Below are 17,914 nucleotides of genomic sequence, written 5' to 3'. Positions count from 1 at the left end.
AAATATCACTTTTCCCATGTAATAATTACTAAATATCCATAATCATGAACATTTAGATCTTATATATATATATATATATATATATATATTATACTACTAAGTAACAAGCTTCCTATGTTTAAAAACAGAGTAGTAGTCTACATCCGCACTTTATATATCCTACTATAAGAATGTACAACATGTTCATTGGAGATCCTTGCCAATGCTTTAGGTTACCTGCAGGGTGGATAGTTCAACTGAACCTGAAAGATGAGATGAGGCCTGGGAGACAAGCGTAGACTCCCAACGCACACTAGAACGCAAGACACGCGCACGCACCGCCACACCTAGCTATGCATCTTCCTTCGCATCTTCGTCCCTCCCTTGGCTTCCTACCCGCCCACCTCTTCCCTTTAAAAACAGCTCGCTCCCTGCCCCTCGACACCAGCCAGCCACCTCGTTTTCACACTCTCACGGCCTCGCCCCAATCAGCTTCCTCTCCAGCTACTCGATCACCAGCCCGCGCAAGATCGAACAACCATGGTCAAGAAGCTCGCGCTCACCTCCCTCTTCTTCAACACCAGCGAGACGAGCCGGTGCCTTTCCTCTTCCACCTCCATGTCCGCCGCCTCCTTCAGCACGGCGGCGTCGTGGCAGTGGCCATCGTGCACGCAGGCAAGGACGCTGTCCTTCCGCCGCGACAGCCCGGAGATCGTGTCCATGCGCGACGACAGCAGCAAGCACGAAGAGGAGTACAAGACGACCATGAACCCGGCCTACGCCATCGACTACCCGGCCGCCGACGACAACTACTCCTGCAGCCTCATCTCAGACGACTCCTGCCCGACCCTATCCACGGCGCCGGAGCCGGAACCGGCCGCCGCCGTCGCGGACGAGGACGAGGTCATCATCCACGGGCTCCGGTCCAACAGCAGGCTCTTCTTCGAGCCCGACTCCACGAGCTCCATCGTGAAGGTGAAGAAGCAACGGGGGGCGGCCACTGCGGCGGCGTTCGACGGGGCGACGGCGCTGGCCATCGAGTCCGCCGACCCGTACGGCGACTTCCGGCGGTCCATGGAGGATATGGTGATGAGCCACGGCGTAAACGACTGGGGATGGCTGGAGGAGATGCTCGGCTGGTATCTCAGGGCCAACGGCAAGAAAACGCACGGCCTCATCGTAGGCGCCTTCGTGGACCTGCTCGTGGCGCTCGCTTCCTCGGCTCCCTCCCCTGCCTCCTCCTCCTCCAGCTTCATCAGACAGCAGAGTCATCTCCAACCTGCCAAGAAAGAGTGACTGACGAGTGCTCTGGGCCAATGCGTGCGTGCAACTGATTTGATTTGTGTCATGACAACATCGAACGGTGCTTGTTAGCTGATACTATATATCCATAATGCGAGCTTGATTGATCCTGCGTGAGGTAGTGCAGATGTAGCTGTTGACTGCTGAATGAATGTATATTGCTAGCGGTTGAGAGAGAGCTTAGTTTCAGCTGTGGTCGGTCATCCCTGTCGATGTGTACACTCTGAGAATCTCTGATCATGTGGTTGGTCGTTACCCATCGTTCTCTCATGATCTTTCCGAATGTTGCTTGAACACATCGTCACCGGGGAGATGCATTGCATGGCATGGCACTGCCAGGGTCCGTCCCTTTTCTGTTTGTTGGCGTCGTCCTTGAAAGCGTCAGGCAGTCGCGGTACCAGTCGGTTGGAGTACTATATACCTGACCATCATTTCCTGACGCTGCCAAGCTGGTTTCGGGTCCTTCGTGTACCGCCAACACATGAACAAGCACTGACGACGTTTGAATGTGTGGCCGTTTCGTGTACGAATGCTGTGCGTTCAACTTTAAGTTATTTCCTACCCCCCCCCCCCCCCCCCCCCCCCCCCCCCCCCGCGGAACGAATGCCCAGACCAACATTCACGGCAGCCTCTCGTCAAAAAAGGGGCCGTAAGATGCATATACACTGTGCAAGTGTGAAATAGCACAGCTAGCAAGTCAGAACAGAACTCCAGTGATCAGAGGAAGCAAAAGTTGGGCCTGAAAAGCTAAGGCGACAGCTGATCTGCACAGTTGCGCTTGCACCACAATCCGCGGGAAAGCGTGCAGTACAACAATTCAAAACTCAGAGTACTCTGGCAACATCTATTTCAGTTGCAATCTAGTATCTAGTAGGCAATTAAACATTTGCAAAAACGGCGTTCATGTACTCAAAACTGGATGCAGGCCGATGATGTCCTTGCGAAGCAGAAGGTTTGCTTGGTTTTGGAGTGAGATGAAACACTAATACTAGTAAGGTTTGGCTTGAGAAATATTGGATGAGCAAAACAGGGGGCACTCGTTGCGCCAATGATTGGTAGGAGTATAGCAGTGCCAAAACCCAATCAAAGTTGCCACTAGTAGACTAATAACTCATTAGTATCTATGAGAGCGGTAGGGTGGCGCGACGTTGAATTGTACGAGATCCCTCTCCACCATTGGCGCCCAGCACATGGTAGCTGAGACTGTTGTGTTTGTGGCATGGCAGGAGAGCCATCAGCACTGCAAGACGCCAAACCATTTGGAGGTTTGGATGTTACTACATTACATGGAGAGATCAGGTAAACGAACGAGAGAAATGAGTTTGTTTGTTTGTTTGCAATCGAACCAAGCCACTGTTTGGTGGCTTGGCCTCCTGTGGCCTGCCTGAAGCAACAGCCAAACCGAACAGTGCCCAGCCCAGGGCGGGCATTGCTTTGCATCATCATCAGACAGATCAGATCGCAAGCAGCCAGCGAGTGGCCCGAAAATTGAAACGAAGCAATCCGGCCCCAGCAAGCTCATCTCCTTACAATTTACAAATGACAGCAGCTAGCGTTGTGATCAATGTAACTTAGCGATTCTTAATATCCGTGTGATTCTTAATATCCGTGTACGTGTGCCCGACAGGCCCGCGTTGTAACGTTTTAAACATTATTTTCTTCTTAAGATACGTAACTCTCCTGCGTATTTAAGAGAAAAAAAACAACCGGAGACGTTAAGTTGCTTGCCAATTTCCTGAATATAAACTAGTAGCTGATGGGGAGTTGGGGAATGATATTTTCTGAAACGAAATGGTATTTTTTGTTTCAGAAAAAAGAAAAGACAGACAGATCGCCGATGTCCTTAGTGCAAGTGGAGCACCAGTGACAGACAGGTAGCTGTACAGTCCGACTAGGGATTAGGCAGAATCTAACTCCTCCGTCCTAGTCAGAGAGAGCAGAGAGCACTACAATCAGCAGCGAAGAGAACACGACACCGTGTCTTTTCCTACATGACATTCGTGTGCTGTTGTTCATTTTTGGTGTGATCCCATGGGGAGGGAATCACGGGGGCGATCGCAGTGCAAGCATCCAGCTCCAAACAAAAAAAAAACATATGCCAACTTGCAGTGCTCGCATAGTAGATCAGCTGATGCTGGCCAAGAGGAGGCACATTACACAATCACCAGACTGTTGTTTTCTATTCATGCTGATGGTATATATGTTTCCTTTCTATTTTCCTACCAAGTATGCCTTTATGTCACATTGCTTGTGATACTTTCATTGTGGTTTCAGATGTGCGAAATCGATGTGCAGAGAAATCATGGGATGTTTTCAACAACTATCTGGAGAAAACTCCCCCTCTAAATGGTTAGATTGAATTGTCTTGGTCATTTTGCTCCAAGCCTCCAACGACCCTTTGCTGTTATTCATTTGATATCTTTCCAATATGAGGCATTAACAGAACAGCTGTGGCCCTGGAATCATGACATATTTCTCTACCTTGTATGTAGGCGGAAAGTTAGGATTCTACTACAAAGACCATGAAATCCTGCCACCACTTCCAGGTAGATGTATTGGTATTTGTAGCATTGGTGCCCCTTGTATTTATAAAGATTCAAAACCTGAAACAAATCGGTTTGTTCATGCAGTGGGCTTCCATCGGTACATGGTCGAAAACCTTGATGATGCCTCATCCGACAATCTGATGGAGCGTGAAGTGTCAGAATTTGATCCACCATCTGAGGATTGCGAGAAGATGTATTTGTGAGTTTATCTGATATTTTGGCAAGCAAATTGCCGTGTGTTCATCATACCTCGCCTGTAGGTCCGTGCCATCATTGAAGGTCAAATGTTGTCGATGCGAGGCCATGCAGAGAGATTTGGCATGCCGAACCCTCCCAAGCGGATCATAGCAACCGGTGGGGCATCCTCCAATGAGAGCATCCTCAGGGCACTTGCACAAATCTTTGGCTGCCCTGTCTTCACTGTTCAGAGACCTGGTAATTGCGCAGATCTTCTCCCTGAATAAACTTGGTTTGTTGTGATCCTGTCACATTATGACACAAACTGATATCACCATCCTTCTATTGAGGTAAAACTGACGCCTGTTTCTGTCCCAGATTCGGCCTCACTGGGTGCAGCACTGAGAGCCGCCCACGGGTGGCTGTGCAACGCTGGAGGAAGCTTCGTTCCCATCTCGTGCTTGTACGAGGGCAACCTGGAGAAGACCTCCCTTGGCTCGAAGCTTGCAGCCGGCTGGAGACAAGGAGGAGGACAGAGCTCGGATCCTTGCGTGTTCTGCATCACAACCCAACCTGAACTCCAGCGGATAAATTGACAAATAAGGCTATCTGAAAGCACCAATTAAATGTCGAAATGTATATTGCACTCGGGGCATTGATACAGCAAATGACAAATGAAAGCGCTGCCAGATGTTTAGTTTCTCATCACCAGCAAGGATGGATCACACAACGTGCAAGAAGATATGCATGAGCTTGTTGCTCCTACTAGACCTGTTGTTATTGCTTACTCGCAGCTGGTTGTTAGGAATTTCTATAAACTTGTCCAGATTTCCTTTTCACATACATGCCTTCATTCCTTTTAAATTGCTTCAGGCACATTTGATTTTGTAAGTTTATGGCACGGTTTTTTGAAATTATCTGTGCGTTATAGGAAATGTTGTTTTCTAGCAGCTGTCAACCTCTAGGTGATTTTAATACATAAGGATAGTTAGTACTCAAAATAGTCTGGAAACCACTTAGAGAGTGATTACATTTAGAGAGGCAAGTCGTATTTGGCGATTGTGGTGCCATGTGTGTTTTTTTAAGCCCTCAGATTTATATTGTGGACCTGCAGTTGAACAAGTTTGCATGTAATTTCTGGGCCAAATCTTGTGGAGATTGTACCTATTTGTTAAGGATGTATAACCATTCCAGCTTGGTAACCGGCATGGCCACATTGTCAATTGCAAATTTGCTATAACGATTCTCTCATTTGTTGTAGTATCCGTTCATCTCAAACCTATCTAAGTAATAGAGAAGTAGGTGGAGATAGGAGGAATTTTCCTGTCAACTTGGTTGTATATGTTGTGATATTTTTGCCTCTTCATATCATGAATTATTTATGCTTATAGCCTCCCTGTGCTTTGAAACTGTTCTAGAGCTTCAGCATCTGAGGAACTGCTTGCCTGATCAAGTGGTGGTACAGCGTATTGATGAGAGGTTATCAGCCCTTGGCAATTGCATAGCCTGCAATGACCATGTTGCTCTTACACACTCTGACCTTGACAAGGTATGCCTACATATTTCTGTTGACCGTCCCTCCCTGAACCTTTGCCTTTTCTCAATTACCTAAGGCTGAGCCCTTTGAGCTGTTTGATTCTCCAGGAGACGGAGGAGTTTATTGCAGATGTGCTTGGAGTTGAGGTATTCAGGCAGACCATTGCTGGAAATATCCTTGTGGGGAGCTACTGTGCGTTCTCTAACAGGGGTGGCTTGGTACGGGTTTAACATCAACTGCATTGCTTTTTGGCTTGCAAATGCTATATACATACCTAATGTCCAATGGTACTGGTGAAACAGGTTCATCCTCACACATCCATTGAAGACCTTGATGAGCTCTCCACTCTCCTGCAAGTCCCGCTCGTCGCTGGAACCGTGAACAGAGGCAGCGAGGTCATTGCTGCAGGCATGACTGTGAACGACTGGACTGCCTTCTGTGGCTCAGACACGACAGCCACCGAGCTCTCGGTCATCGAGAGTGTCTTCAAGCTGAGAGAAGGGCAGCCCACCGCGATCGTCGATGACATGAGGAAGTCTCTGATCGACAGTTATGTGTAGCTGAGGCCCTGCAGACGTGGGTCTCAAGTACTACCTGTGCCAAGGTGCACCGCGAGCTATACTAGTGTTATCAGTAGTAAAACCATCCTTTGAGAAGCTACGTTTGGTGGTTTATCCTTGGCTTCTGAATCGTAGACTTGATGTTTTACCATGTTCCATTATGGCCATGGTATGCTAGTAAGAAGATAACGCTTCTGCTCTTCGTTATAGATGTTACGTGCATCTTTCCTGCGTATGTTTACTGTTTGTGCCACCACCTGGGTGTAAAGAATTTTGGCTACATTCACCGTACTTGCATCGATTTAAAAATTAATATTTCAAATGCCAGTAGTTTATTGCTTCGAGTGATGACGCATGCTTTTACAAAAATTTGTTCAGTCCAGCAAAATCTTGAAAGTCGTGTTTCGTATCCTCGCGTGTTCTGCATCACAACCCAACCCGAACTCCAACGGATAAACTGACAAATAAGCTTATCTAAAAGCACCAATTAAATGTCAAAATGTATATCGCACTCGGGGCATTGATACAGCAAATGGCAAATGAAAGCGCTGCTAGATGCTTAGTTTCTCAGCACCAACAAAGGTGGATCACACCAAGGTATGCATCAGCTTGTGCTGAGCTGTGCGTTTCTTCGCCAAATGGTGGCGCTTCACCAAGTCAGATTGGTAAGTGGCTTCTCTTGACACTTTTGAATGCAGTTCGTAGCTAGTTCTCTCAGCTGTTCTTCAACGGTCTCCATGGGAAGGGAACCGTCAACAACCTTCAAAAACACAAATGTGAAGTGATATTGAGATCCATTCGAGAACTGGTTCACAAAAATAGCATATATTGTGGCCCTGAGCACTGTCAAAATAAATAATCAAAATTTACATTATGGACTGCTTCTCATCTACTCATCTATGGAATTTCTATTTCGCACACAGCAAATTACAAATATTAACGGTCACAAATTGATCGTGGAAAGTTGAACAGAATATATAGAGAAAATAGGTTGCCACTCTGGTTCCTTGGGTTTGTCGCATAGAACTTCACTCACTATCACTACTCACTAGCACAAGAGGCAAAGCAGAGGCAAAGCAAACACAAAGACCCTATTGTGCAGATACTAAGTTACCTTCCATGTCGAATCACGAAGTGAATGATAATGATCTGCAACTCTCTTTTGGAATTCAATCTTTTCATATCGCTCACCTCCATAGCCCCCTCTTTCAGCCGCTTTCTGTAGCAATATTTTCACATACCATAATGAAGCAGGAGGATAATCAATGTAAACTATTGAAGCATGGATTAGGTGACACGTAACATCGAAAATCAATTTAGCATACAAGCTGATATAAAGCATTATAGGTGGGTGGGCAAAGAAAATTTCTGAACAAAAAGTTCTCAGCAGCAAAAGGCTTCAGAAATAAATGGGTTGATTTTAGCATTTCAAGACAGAAATCAATACAGTGCGACCTTAAGTACATCATCATCAGTTCATCACCGAGTTCTATATGTTAAGATTATTTTGATTGGGTTAAGGCCGAATAATGGCCATCATCCTACAGTGTGTAAATAATGTAACACAAGTCAAATGCATTACACACCAGTATAATCAGAATACCTCTGGTTGTACATCCAGATAAATTACAAGATCTGGAGCTATAAGTCCAACATCAGGAGCCTGAAATAGTACAGGCATCACTCGTCAACTTCCAGGTATTTATGCAAAGGCAGAAAATCATTATACATCCCAATGTTACCAAGCTCACCTTGCACCATTGAATGTCAAGCCCTTTAGCAGCTGAGAACGCCACTCCGGAATAAGAGTAACGGTCTACAATGAGAGTAGTTCCACCAAGTAGCTTGCTTTCCATCAAAGCTCTGTATGTAACAAACCAAACGAAACAGCTCCACGGTATATAACTCAAGCAAATTTCCCACATATCACAATAGCATGTTGACACATTTATCTTACGTTGTGAAAAGAGCATACCTCTTCTCCCAGCGGTTTGCACTGAAGAGCAGATGAATTGTTCTGTCATCAAGTTGTGACTCATTTGCCAGGTAGGCAGAGATCATCTGCCCAACACTAGTGCCCCTATCAGGGAACCGCCACCCTTCAGCACGGCAACCTTGGCCTTCCAGATAGGATAGCAGCCGAGCACACTGTGACGATTTGCCACTCCAGTCCAGCCCTTCCAAGATGACCAGAGCACCACGCCCGCTCTTGCTGCCAGCATCCGCCATCATCACGCCCTCTGGTCTCGGCTTATAGTGATCAAAATTTTTAGTTCTGCTGAGCAACCAGAAATAGTGATCAAAATTCATCAAAATATCTTTTTAATAAAATGAACTTCAGTTCTTCTCCCCCATTGGTTAACGTTCAACAAACAAACCATGTCAGTTTCACTTGCCATGCATCTGAAGCAAATGCATATGCATCGGACAGATACATCATATCTAAAGCAACGCACCACACTACAAATATAGGGGAGGGAGAAGGGTTATACTTATACCGTGTAGGCCTTGACTCAGTGGTGTAAACGATTGTCGGGCCCTTATTGAACTTGATGTAGCGGTTGCTGCGCATCTGGGCGGATGCCGACCGAGTCCCAGCTGCTTCTCGGCACCGGCGACAACATCAATGTGCTTGAGGTCTTAAGCGTTGTGCGGCGGCTGCAAGTGAGGACAAGCCACGGATTGATAAACTAATGAACAAACTGATATGAAGCATGTTAAGAACATACAGGGTTAAGACCAAAAGAAAATGTAGATACGACAGAAGGTGTCCCCAACAACCTTTTCCAGAAGCAAATTTCTGTCAATCCATAGTACAACTGAGAAGAAAACCAGATTGAGGTGGAATGTCGTTTATATATGCACAATTGGCTATTTCTTGAAAGTTAGAACAACCAAGGGTACTAGTAGTGTCTAACAGAGAAGAGTGAGGAAAATCAAACTGTCATCACACATAATAGCACATTTCAGATTATGCCAAAGCAAGAACTAATTTAATGCAGCATTCCTTCAACTTGGTTAGAGAACCATAGCTTCACGACCAAAAGAATGACACTATCCTAGCAACTAAGCAAGGTATTACTCATAACACCAGTTGGAGTACAGTGCAGAAACATAGTTAGCTAGTTGCAAAAACATACCTTTATAGGAATGCAGCAGCACCTTGACTGAGATCCTGACGTGGAATTGAGAGACTTGTACCTGATGAAAAAATGTTCGTGTTCAGTGGTGTTTAACAGTTTGTACATCTAGTGCTAGTGCTAGTCCAGAAGACTAGAACTATGTTCCTTTTCATTGTTGCAGGAGCTCATCCGAGATGGCAAGAAGTGCGAGCATGCATGCTTAGTAGCAGCAGCAGCAGCATTACACGCAAATCATGATAACAACCTCATCTACGAACAGCACAAAAGCACCACTGCAAATCCCAAATCTACACAAAATTCAACCTAAGCATGAGTCCTAACCATGGGGCCTATCAAACTAGAGGAGGGTGGGAGAAAGGCCGTCATACCTAAGCCTTGCCGTATTCTTGGAGAGCTCGGCCGCCGGGGTTCGCATATGATTCGTCCTGCTTCTTGGAGAGCTTGGACCGCCGCCACCGGTCGTGTAGGAGGCCGGGATTGGCGTGGCGGCGGCCGTGGACGAGGGGTGGGGTGGCGTGGGCGAGGCGAAGGCGTGGCTGGTCGTGACGGCTGTGCACGAGGCGGAGGCGTGGCGGCGGGGGAAGGGAGGTGAGGACCGGGAGAAGATCAGAAGACGAGGGGAGGGAGTCTAGGGCGCTAGGCGGTGCGGTCGTGCGGGGGGAGAAGAAGAAGATGAGGGAGGGGAAGCGGCGGCCGGGAGGAGGAGAGTCGCGACGATTCGGCGGGAGTCGGGGGACTCGGGAGAAAGCGGCGGCGGAGGGCGGACTGCGAGTCGCGCTCGCGAGTCGTATTAATGTTTTGGTGGGCTTGGGCCAGCCGAGTTACTCAAGGCTGGCGCTTGTTGCAAGGAATCGGAGGAGAAGACGGCTGCAGCAAGTTCGCTTCATCTTATTCAGTCGGCTTATCAGCCATCGAATAATATTTTTCTTTCATCTTATTCAGTCAGCTTATCAGCCATCGAATAATATTTTTCTCTCATAATAAATCAGTCGTTTTAGTTTTTCAGTTGATTTATAAGTCCAGCTGAACAGGCTCAACCCTTCAGGATCCGGAAGGTGGAAGGCATATGAGAAACTGAAGAAGGCAGAGGGAGTAAACTGAAGCCACACGTCGGCTACAGTTACTTCTCATCGTGGGAGAAGGGGAGACGACATGACTGCTCGCTTCCCATGGACTCCGTCTCCACACGCCGAAGGCTACAACCAGAAGACCATGAGAGCCTGTTATGGCGTTATTGATTGGAATATTAGATCAGTGAGTTCATTTCATAAAGATTAAGTCTTGTGTCTTTGCTATTACCGTACAGTATAGGGCTGGTTATAGTGATAACAATGTCTCACATATTCACACACTGGCAAAGCTCACACCACAGGATGCGCTGACTGATGTTCTTTCCAAAACTTATTCAAGATCACTGAAACTCCAAAGGAGTTCGACGCCAAATCTAGGTGGTCTCGTTGCAGCACAGTTGGGAACATACTTGGTAAGTTTATTTGATTAACCCAATGCTAACTCCCTGTCAGCCTGAAATCTATTTTAGGCGAGTTCCACCCCTCCCCGCCTCCGCCCCGATTCGGCCGTCCGGTCCTTGATTTGGTCTAGTTCGTCCCCAATTCACCCCCTACTCAGCTGCATTGGAGTGGATCAGACACGCCTCACCTGCTCCAAGATGCTGCTCTTCCAGCGAGACGAACCAATGTAGTCATGCACAGCTGAGTATCTCGATGGCGAGCGGAGGCGTTAATATCCGAGCGACGACGGCGGCGCAAGCAGGATTCGGGCGCCGAGGGGAGGAGGGACGGCGGCGCGAGCAATATCCGGGCGACGAGGGGTGCATCCGAACGACGAGGGGCGGAGGGGGGGTGGAGGTACCGTTTCGAGCAGAACCAGGCTACCTATATCAAATATGAGTCGATACGTAGCTGCTACCTAGACGATATCCTCTACCAGCCCATGCATTTCAATGCTTCGTGGGCAGGTCCCTTTGTACATTTTTATACAGTTCTGTATATTAGATAAAAAGAAAAGGGCCCACGCGTCAGGAAGCAACCCGATCTGTACTCCCTTCCCTCCTCCAACTTCCAATTCCAACGTTGGAATGGAATGGAACAGATCGGCGGAACCAGCTTTTTCTAATTTTTTTTGTTTTTGAAAGATCAGCGGAACCCAGCTGAATTGATATGATCCAAAATATCCTTATCCGAAGGAAAGCGAGCGAATTTGACGGGTGCCAGTCCACTCCTCCTCCTCTAGATCGCCGGTATTTATACCATACCTCTCTCCAGGCTTTTGATCCGCAGCGCAGTCGTCTGTCGTCTTCGCCTTCCCCATCGCTCTTGCTTGGGCGAATTTCTCAGGGGACGAGAGACGGCAGCCATGACGGGGCAAGGCTCCCTCCCGGAGGGATCTCTCTTCCTCGGATTCGACAGCTCCACTCAATAAGTCTCGTCCCTTTCATTTGGGCGCTGGATCTTGTTCTTGCTGTGGTGGCGTGTAGCTTGTTCATCTTATGAAGCGCTCATTGCTCTAGACGATGGAATCATACGGGTAAGGACTAAGGAGTAAAGATGAGAACTTTACCTGCCTGTAAATGGGAATAATTAAAATGTGCTTAAAATTTACGGGAGTACTTGTCTCGGTGAAGTGAATAGAATTTTACTCTGGTCGAAGGTTTAAAAAGAAGGGGAATCGGAATTGATTAGTTGTGTATAGAGTTTGTGCCATGATGCCATGTGATTTCTGTGCAAGTTCATGTTGGAGAGGTCTTTCTACAATGTAGAGTCCGTAGCAGGGTCATGACGATAGGGGCCTAAGAAACTGCGCATTTAGTGCTGTCCTGATCTGATTCCCAGAGCAAGCATAGCAGTATAACGATAGGTTCTGCAGACCTCTGCGTGAGGTTCCCTGTTCAACGCTATGGACGTTTAATCGCACATGCTACTTGCTGCTTACTCTCTTCGAATGATGATCTAGAATTAATCAACACCTGGAGTCAGATGCAATATAGCAATTCCATTTAATTTCTGCAGCTTTGACTGCAAAATCAAGTTCTTAGCTAAATAGATAAGATGCACCTATGTGGCTATGTGTGATTCTTCTTAAATAGATCTCTTTCAAGAGTTTGACCCAGCTCAAATGTGGTTTTCTTGTTTTGTATTTTTTCGCACTGATAACTCGGTAACCATGATCAGACTACCATCTGCTTCGTATCATCCTTTCGGTATTTTATTTTCATCCTAAATCGTCGGGTTAGCATCGGACTTGGATTCTAATACTGTCATTCTCTTTAACAGGTCACTGAAAGCTACTGTGCTCAACAGTGAGTTAGCAATAGTAGCTTCTGAAATTGTTAATTTTGACTCTGAATTGCCGCACTACAAAACTGAAGGTGGGGTGTACAGAGATTCCGCTGACGATGGCCACATATTTTCACCAACTATTCTATGGGTCGAAGCTTTGGAGCTGCTGCTTGAGAAGCTAAAACCAAAGATAAACTTCAGTAAGGTTGTGGCTGTCTCAGGGAGTGGGCAGCAACATGGCAGTGTTTATTGGAAGAAGGGCAGCCAAGCAGTTCTTTCCTCCTTGGATCCCAGTAAGAGCTTGTCACCGCAGCTCAAGGATACCTTTTCTACAACGAACTCACCAAGTAGAGAATGCAGTGGGAGGTGCATTGGAGTTAGCAAAACTGACAGGATCTCGTGCCTATGAGAGATTCACTGGTCCCCAGCCCAATGTTTATGAAGATACCGAGAGAATATCTTTGGTGAGCTCTTTCATGGCATCAATCCTTGTTGGAAGCTATGCAAGTATTGACGAAACTGATGGTGCTGGGATGAACTTGATGGATATAAACCAGAGGACCTGGTCAAAGACTGTTTTAGAGGTTTGCCACTTGCTAGGTCATTTAGTAATACATTAAATATTTGTTGAATGACTAAAGTCTAGAACATCAAAACTGCGGGCTTTCATTTAAGATACCATGGACTAAAATATCAAAATCGTGCCCTTTCTCTTCTAGGTAACTGCTCCTGGACTTGAAGCAAAGCTTGGAAATCTAGCACCAGCATATTCGACTGCTGGCCGGATTGCTCCTTATTTTGTAGAAAGGTAAGTTTTGTTTGGTTATGTATTGGGCCAGTGCTAAATGAACACTCTCAAGTCAACCTGTAGTATACTTGGTTTGGTTTGCAACACTGGATTCAGAATCACCTTTGCCATGTAGTATCTTCTTGTGATGCCATACCTTCTATATTGCAAGTAGAAATTACTGTTTGCACAATTGCTGAGATGTTATAGGGCAACCAAGCATAAGATAAGGTTCGGGCTGCTCTTTATTTTGTTAACTGGAACGCACACTCTGATTCTAAAACTACTATTGCAGAATTTTCCTGCTCTTACTGTCATTATTAGATCTAGTGAACTCTGAAGGCTGAACACCTCAAAATTTATGTTCACACCTTTTCATTAGAATTTTGGATTTAGTTAAGTTTTCTGAAGCCAAACACATTTTTTATGATAATTTGATTTAAATAAAGTTTCCGAACATTGTGGACAAGTTAGGGGTTGTTTGGATACAAGGTGCTAAACTTTAGCAAGGTCACATCGGATGTTCGGATGCTAATTAGGAGGATTACATATGAGCTAATTACAAAACTAATTGTACAGATGGAATCTAATTTGCGAGATGAATCTATTAAGGCTAATTAATCCATCATTAGCAAATGGTTACTGTAGCACCACATTGTCAAATCATGGACTAATTAGGCTTAATAGATTCATCTCGCGAATTAGACTCCATCTGTGCAATTAGTTTTGTAATTAGACTATGTTTAATACTCCTAAATAGTATCAAATATCCGATGTGACATGTGCTAAAGTTTAGTAGGGGGTTTCCAAACACCCCTTTAATGTGAACCGACAAGCTAGCTGAATAAGAAAAGTACATCCTAATGACCGATGCCATGTAGATTATTTGCACTACCATTTTGTAGTTACTTGACATTATGTATTTTCAGGTTTCAGTTTGATAAGAACTGTTTGGTGATTCACTGGTCTGGAGACAATCCTAATAGCCTTGCAGGTGTGCTTGACTAGTGCTTCTTACATAAGCAGCTGACATTTGTGATCTTCTGTGTAGCTGGAAAATGGGCATGAAAATGGTTCCATGATTTCTTATATTACCCTTGCATCTGCTGTAGGTTTAACTCTGATTACTCCTGGTGATCTTGCCATTAGCCTTGGTACAAGTGATACAGTAAGTTGGGAAGACGTGTTAAAAGTCGTGTTGGTTATTTGGCATGTTTACCTGGCGCTTGTACGTAATTCATCTCCTAACTATCTTACAGGTATTTGGGATAACAGCAGAAGCTAAACCAAGTCTTGAAGGGCATGTTTTCCCTAACCCTGTTGAGCCTGATGGTTACATGGTGATGCTGTGCTACAAAAATGGCTCCTTGACCAGAGAAGGTATATACTGTAAATGGTAAAATGAGACTAACATGAGATCACCACGGGGTCGGCCTGTTCAAAGAGCGTCCAATCCAAGCAGAAAGATACTGCCAATCTGCCATCTGCAATACTGATATGGAACGAGCTAGTAATGGTACCAGTCAAACCCCATATACAATGATCTGTTATCATGAGGCTGTTATCGTGGCCAAAGATAAGATAAAAACAGGAGTCAATCAACAACACTACTGCCACCGTTAAGTTTTGGCTAAGCAACGCGACTTTATCAGTACAACTGCAAACGACGACACATGCACCAGGTCATCATATGATTCAGATCAACCAATCATCGGGCACTTTTGCTTGATTCACTACACTGGAGAATTAAACATCAGATTGGCCCTGGGCAACCAACTACACCAAAACCAAACTGCTCCTTTTGTATGAGTGAAGCCTTTCAGGAATAGTTGAGATCACACCACATCAATACATCATATCAGAGCAGCATATCTTATAACACCATTCAGGTCTTTGTGTCATAACCAATAAACGGTACAATAATATTTCTAACATAGATTCAAACCGGACAAATACAATAGCAAGATGTGACAGGTGTCTCCTTGAGACTTCAAAACTGTGGTCACCTCCTAAAGCAAGTCACAAGAAAGATGTGGACCTAAGCCTTTTTCTTCGATGATTTCTTGAGGGGTTTCTTCTGGGGCTTAAGCTTATCAGATTTCGAGGACATCTTTTTATCTTTACTTCTTTGCTTTTCCTTCTTCACCTTGTACATTGTAATTGCCTGCTTAAAAAATAGTTCACAGATGCTGTTAGCTCACTCAATCAAAATAAGGAGCACTATTAATAATGGTGGGCAAAACACAATTTAATGTACGCTGTTGAATCCTGGAACTTGCCTTGCCCACATCAAGCTGTTCATCAGAATTTCTGGCAAGTAGAGAGTTCAGGATCTTGTCATTCTGCTGTTTCTCCAGGTTGCCCATTCCCTTCCCTTCAGCAACTGGGAGGAACTGCAGAAACGACATGATTCAGCTAGTGCACAAAATCAGCCTACCAAGGCAGACTCAGAAATCAAAGCCACTCAGATATAAAAACCTTTCGATGTTTGCCAGGATGCTTTAGAGGTTTCTCGCCAGGCAACTTCTCATCAAACTTCCCACCACTTGCTGTTGCTGATGAAGCCATGCCAGCAACATTCTCAAGATCTTCTTTTCTAGATTTTTTCGGAAGATCAGCTTTAGTTCCTGTGATGGGCAACGCCTTTGCAGCAAGCTGTATATGACTGAAATGAAGAGGTATTGGAGAGCTGTTAGATTATTATACTAACACAAAAAATGGAATTCATAGGAGAAGGAGAAGGCAGCAGCAGTAACTAGTGAAGGATTACAACCTTGGCAAAGCACCAACTTTTGCAGCTTTCTTTAAGTTCTCCAGTCTGCTCTTTTCTTGCTTTTCTACCCGCTTCTTCTTGTCTTGCCTTCTTAGTGCAAAAGGATCAACACCAGGCTCTGTAACAAATGAAATTGTCAATTAAAAGGGTATATAAGGTTGGCAAAAACAGGTTTAGGACAAAACATTCTCCTCTGAATGAGAATCATTGGTAACGAGAAAATATTTGAGATTCAGGTCTTAAACTATAAAATGACTACTTATCTAAAACAAATGAGGGTAATAAAAATGCTGGACAAAGTCAGTCAGCGGACACAAGCAGATGCCCATGATAACTGCAATAGGCTACTAGATTGGGGAAAGAAAACAGTCTTGTACTCTTGTTTCACAACATTCAACAGGATTGTTAGCAAAAGTTCATGAAGACAAATTACTAACCATCAGTGGCTTTGGCATCAATGATTGGAATGTCCTTGTCATCATTAACACGGTCATAACCATAAGTCCGCTTCCAGGATTGAGTTTGCTCGTCCCATTCACGCTTGTTCTTCTTGCGCTTGGTAATCCCTGCATCATGTTGATTCAATCAACAATGATGAAAGAGTAAGTAGATTTTCCAATTTGCACAACAGAGCTATGATAATATAACATGGGCACTGGGATCACCCTTCGCCTTTGCAAACAGCTCCCACTTGGTTGGTGGCTTTGGCTTGGGTAGCTGGTGAGAACAGAAAAAGGGTTGTTAAACATGCAAAACACCTCACATTGCAATTCTCAAAGCATACATCAACATAAATATCTGGGTGATTGAGATCGGTCTCGATAAAACAAAAACAGTATGCCAGCAGCAATAGTTTCACTGGCATTCATGGTAAATGTTTCTTCAAATCAGCAAGAGTTGAATCATCTACATGTATCCCAGTAGAAAAGGTTATAATTTACGCACGAGATTTAGCAAGCTAAACAATGTCCATATGACTAATTCTTCAGCACACCACCTCCAGCACAGCTACACAGATTAGATCATTAGGAATTTTTGAAGGAAGACTGTTCTCACATGCTTCTCGCGCGGGAGCCGGATGGTGGGCGGCGGGAGGTGGACGATGGGGCCGTCTCGGTCCTCGCTGGGCGGCAGCGCGAAGAGGGCGTCAGCCACCGCCTGCGCCAGCTCCGTCCCCTTCTGCAGGCACTCCTGCCTCAGCTCCTCCCTGCGTCCGTTAACATAACCCCAAATTTCGTCAGAATGTTACAACACAGCACAACGACATGCTAGTGGTCGTTGTTGCGACGGGGGCAAACCTGGAGGAGGCGGCGGTGAGGTGGTGCGACGGGTCGTACGCCATGAGGTTGCCGAGGTCCACCTCGAAGCTGGAGGTGGCGGCGGGCGTAGCGGCGGCTCCCTCCGCCATGGCTGCGCCGGTGGTGGTTTGCGGTTGGGGAAAGAAGCGAAGCGGCGAGGAGCTAGGGTTTTACTTGGGGCCCTGGGTAGGGGAAGATATCTAGTGGTCATCGTCGATTTCTTCTGCCCAATCGGACAGCCCACGAGGCCCAGTGAACGGCCCAGAGAAGAAGAAGTGACTAACGTATTACTCTTCCTGGGCCCTTATGCCGTGTGGCCCTTTTCATTCTGAATTCTGAAAAATTGTTAACTGCACTTCATGACCAATTGGCATGTCGATTGTTACTTATAAGGAATAATAGATATCGAAAATACGAGTGTGTATTGAGTCGGAGGCTCAAAACCGAGCGACCAAGATGGTGTGCCTGCGTGTTAGGTGGATTGAATTTAAAGACATTGTGTTGTGTTGATGG

At 45.6% G+C, this 17,914-nt stretch overlaps 5 protein-coding genes and 1 pseudogene across 7 annotated transcripts; 4 read left to right on the top strand and 2 right to left on the bottom strand.

Moving 5' to 3' along the window:
- Positions 1-232: 232 nt before the first annotated feature.
- LOC117847877 (uncharacterized) lies at positions 233-1,540 on the top strand. The gene has a single exon (XM_034729172.2). The coding sequence runs from the start codon at positions 520-522 to the stop codon at positions 1,273-1,275; it is 756 nt and encodes a 251-aa protein (XP_034585063.1). The 5' UTR covers positions 233-519; the 3' UTR covers positions 1,276-1,540.
- Positions 1,541-3,232: 1,692 nt separating this feature from the next.
- Positions 3,233-5,221, top strand: LOC117847836 (xylulose kinase 2-like). The gene is made up of 5 exons (XM_072292497.1): positions 3,233-3,475; positions 3,556-3,630; positions 3,774-3,827; positions 3,912-4,262; positions 4,383-5,221. Exons 1-4 carry the CDS (start codon positions 3,313-3,315, stop codon positions 4,028-4,030), a joined length of 411 nt encoding a protein of 136 aa, XP_072148598.1. The 5' UTR covers positions 3,233-3,312; the 3' UTR covers positions 4,031-4,262; positions 4,383-5,221.
- Positions 5,222-5,370: 149 nt separating this feature from the next.
- LOC117847838 (eukaryotic translation initiation factor 6-2) lies at positions 5,371-6,336 on the top strand. The gene is made up of 3 exons (XM_034729124.2): positions 5,371-5,553; positions 5,649-5,759; positions 5,844-6,336. The coding sequence occupies exons 1-3, from the start codon at positions 5,386-5,388 to the stop codon at positions 6,099-6,101; spliced, it is 537 nt and encodes a 178-aa protein (XP_034585015.1). The 5' UTR covers positions 5,371-5,385; the 3' UTR covers positions 6,102-6,336.
- Positions 6,337-6,554: 218 nt separating this feature from the next.
- Positions 6,555-10,015, bottom strand: LOC117847837 (thymidylate kinase). Of its 3 annotated transcripts, none has more exons than XM_034729120.2 (8): positions 9,613-10,015; positions 9,242-9,302; positions 8,594-8,759; positions 8,077-8,376; positions 7,853-7,964; positions 7,705-7,764; positions 7,216-7,320; positions 6,555-6,861 (listed from the first exon to the last, which is right to left on the bottom strand). In XM_034729120.2, the coding sequence occupies exons 3-8, from the start codon at positions 8,671-8,673 to the stop codon at positions 6,751-6,753; spliced, it is 768 nt and encodes a 255-aa protein (XP_034585011.1). In that variant the 5' UTR covers positions 8,674-8,759; positions 9,242-9,302; positions 9,613-10,015; the 3' UTR covers positions 6,555-6,750. The 3 variants fall into 3 exon arrangements, with proteins under 3 accessions (XP_034585011.1, XP_034585013.1, XP_034585014.1); XM_034729122.2 differs by having other exon boundaries at positions 8,077-8,379; positions 8,600-8,759; XM_034729123.2 differs by having other exon boundaries at positions 8,600-8,759; positions 9,613-10,014.
- A 1,762-nt stretch (positions 10,016-11,777) lies between these two features.
- On the top strand, positions 11,778-15,429 carry LOC117847835 (xylulose kinase 2-like; annotated as a pseudogene).
- LOC117847833 (ribosome biogenesis regulatory protein homolog) lies at positions 15,180-17,575 on the bottom strand. The gene is made up of 8 exons (XM_034729118.2): positions 17,402-17,575; positions 17,160-17,310; positions 16,769-16,820; positions 16,541-16,669; positions 16,104-16,221; positions 15,809-15,995; positions 15,610-15,723; positions 15,180-15,494 (listed from the first exon to the last, which is right to left on the bottom strand). The coding sequence occupies exons 1-8, from the start codon at positions 17,509-17,511 to the stop codon at positions 15,369-15,371; spliced, it is 987 nt and encodes a 328-aa protein (XP_034585009.1). The 5' UTR covers positions 17,512-17,575; the 3' UTR covers positions 15,180-15,368.
- Positions 17,576-17,914: the final 339 nt, after the last annotated feature.

The sequence above is a fragment of the Setaria viridis genome, chromosome 3 (genome assembly GCF_005286985.2).
Source record: "Setaria viridis chromosome 3, Setaria_viridis_v4.0, whole genome shotgun sequence".
Taxonomy (NCBI): domain Eukaryota; kingdom Viridiplantae; phylum Streptophyta; class Magnoliopsida; order Poales; family Poaceae; genus Setaria; species Setaria viridis.
The sequence above is the reverse complement of the archived record's forward strand: the minus strand, read 5'-3'. Positions and strand labels throughout refer to the sequence as shown.